We start from the raw sequence: 2,535 nt of genomic DNA on the forward strand, positions 1-2,535 counted from the left end.
ACTATAAGTTAAGGAATATTTAAGACCCTAAACTCAATTTAATATGTTTTCTCCCAATTTTTAAAAACAATGTAATGTTATCCTACCATCAATAAAAGTTAACTTTAATTTATCATTAGTTGACCAAAAAAAGACCAAAAAATTATAAAAAATAATCAAAAAAATTACATAAAAAATCTAAAAATTACACAAGAGGACCAAATATTTACAGAAAAGGACCGAAAAAATTTTCATGGTCCATTTATGTAATACTTAATGTTCTTTTTATATCATTTTCTAGTAAATTAAAAGTCAAAGTTAAACTAAATTATAGAAGTTATGTTATACTATTTTAAAAAATTATATATCAAAAAAGTTTAAGATACTGGATACTCTTAGATCTATAGTCTCAACGTAAATTACTATTTTACCCTTTTAATAATAAGAAATAAATTAAATGTTTTTTTTTGGTCAACAAATGTTTATGAACGTTAGGAACTAAATCAAATTGAATAAACTATATGACGACAAAAAGAGAATAATTTTAAATCAACTCAAAAGATTAAATAATTAAAATACTTGCTTACAGGGTTGAATATTTTATTATTCTCGCCCCATTCATTTAATCTCTCTCTTTCTCTCTCTCCCCCCTACACGACCCTCTCGTTTCTTATTCACTTTGTCTCTGCAGTACTCATCCTCCATTATTATTCCCTTCCTTTTTTTTTTTTCAATTCGTTCGTAGGTCTGAATCATTGGTCACTCTTCTACCTTTTAAATTTACATATAATTATAATCTTAATCTCTTCACTGTTCTTAATCTTCGTACTCTCTTCTTTTACCATATAATAATATAAATTTTTTCTTCTGTTTTCCTGTTTTACTTCGCTTTAGCTTTTGTGTGTGTGTTTATGGCCGGCCTGGACTTGGGTTCTTCACAATCTCATCACTTTCTTCATCATCATCATCATCAGCTTCAACGCCCTAATCTTCAATCCAGTGAAGATGATGATAACCAAGACGATAGTACTAACCCTCTAGGGCTTAACCCGGCCGGTCCGGGCGATGTTGCCATTCGCCGGGCTAGGGGTAGGCCGCCGGGTTCGAAGAACAAGCCAAAGCCGCCGGTGATTATCACCCGCGAGAGCGCCAACGCGCTCCGAGCTCATATTCTTGAGGTTAGCAACGGCTCCGATGTGTTCGAGTGCGTGGCGACTTATGCTCGGCGGAGACAGCGAGGGATCTGTGTGTTGAGCGGGAGCGGCACCGTCACCAACGTGACAATCCGGCAGCCGGCAGCGGCTGGGGCTATTGCGACGCTTCAAGGGCGGTTTGAGATACTGTCTCTGTCCGGATCTTTCTTGCCGCCTCCAGCTCCGCCCGGAGCGACGAGCCTGAGCATATTTCTTGCCGGCGGGCAAGGTCAAGTGGTCGGAGGAAATGTTGTCGGCGCTTTGGTGGCAGCTGGGCCGATTATTGTGATTGCTTCTTCATTTACCAACGTAGCATATGAGAGATTGCCGTTGGATAACGAGGAGGAACCCTTACCGGTCCAGAACGGCGGCGATGGCAGTGGCGACCACGATGCTGACCGAGACATGAACGGATTTCCGAGCTCGTCTTCTGGTCTTCCCTTCTTGAATTTGCCTGTAAACATGTCTCAATTACCACTTAACGGTAATTGGGTTGAAAATTCAGGTGGAAGATCGCAGCCATATTAAACTTGCTAGGGCACAAGAAAGGTGAGAGTCCATGAATTAATAATTAGTTTCTATATCCGTAACTGGCTGTGACTTGTGTTGGTTCTGTAAATTTCTCATTTTAATTTTGTGATGAAGATTGATTCTCTCTGTTGTGTTTGTTGTTGTGGTGGTTAATTAGCTATGTTTGAATTGTTAAACATTAATTTCTTCTTATAATTTTGCTTCTTTTGAAGACTACTATATATATCTCTCAGATCTATATCAGATTAATTATGCGTTAATTACTTTGAGTGGAATAGATGCAATTTCGTTTTGTTCGATGATCTATTGTCGGCTATTAGACATTATATTATTTGTTTATGGACAACTAACATTATGAATACTTGTCTAGTCATGAATACTACTAAATAAGAGAAAAACCAATTTGATAATCTAATCCTTGAACTTCCACAAAGAATTTCTTCGATGTTTGTCCTGTAGTCGACATTATTGCCTTGTCCTCTCTCTTACAAACACACACACACACACACACACACAGAGGCATAAAAAAACGTGAGAATCGATAATTAGTTCTCTATAACTTCGTAGGTTTTGTAATTTGTCCCTTTTTTCCGAGAAAAATTAATTTTCTATCGAAGGCATTGTGTTAGGTTGTGTAGGTTAAAGTACATATCTCTACTCAATTTGCTTTTTTAAAACTATCAGATCATGTTGGGTGGAGGAGTACTTTAGGTATAATAATACATATTATTTAGTGGTTATTATTATTTACTTTAAGTTAATTAATATTGAGACACAAAAAACTAAAGAAAACGTGCCAGTCAAAAACCAATTGGATAAATTAATTGTTGAA

At 36.5% G+C, this 2,535-nt stretch overlaps 1 protein-coding gene across 1 annotated transcript; it reads left to right on the forward strand.

Moving 5' to 3' along the window:
• Nucleotides 1-639: 639 nt before the first annotated feature.
• LOC129291589 (AT-hook motif nuclear-localized protein 23-like) lies at nucleotides 640-1,922 on the forward strand. The gene has a single exon (XM_054929041.1). The coding sequence runs from the start codon at nucleotides 891-893 to the stop codon at nucleotides 1,698-1,700; it is 810 nt and encodes a 269-aa protein (XP_054785016.1). The 5' UTR covers nucleotides 640-890; the 3' UTR covers nucleotides 1,701-1,922.
• The last annotated feature ends 613 nt before the right edge of the window (nucleotides 1,923-2,535 follow it).

Source organism: Prosopis cineraria, unplaced genomic scaffold, assembly GCF_029017545.1.
Source record: "Prosopis cineraria cultivar Desert tree isolate PC_DT_omini unplaced genomic scaffold, ASM2901754v1 PC13, whole genome shotgun sequence".
NCBI lineage: Eukaryota > Viridiplantae > Streptophyta > Magnoliopsida > Fabales > Fabaceae > Prosopis > Prosopis cineraria.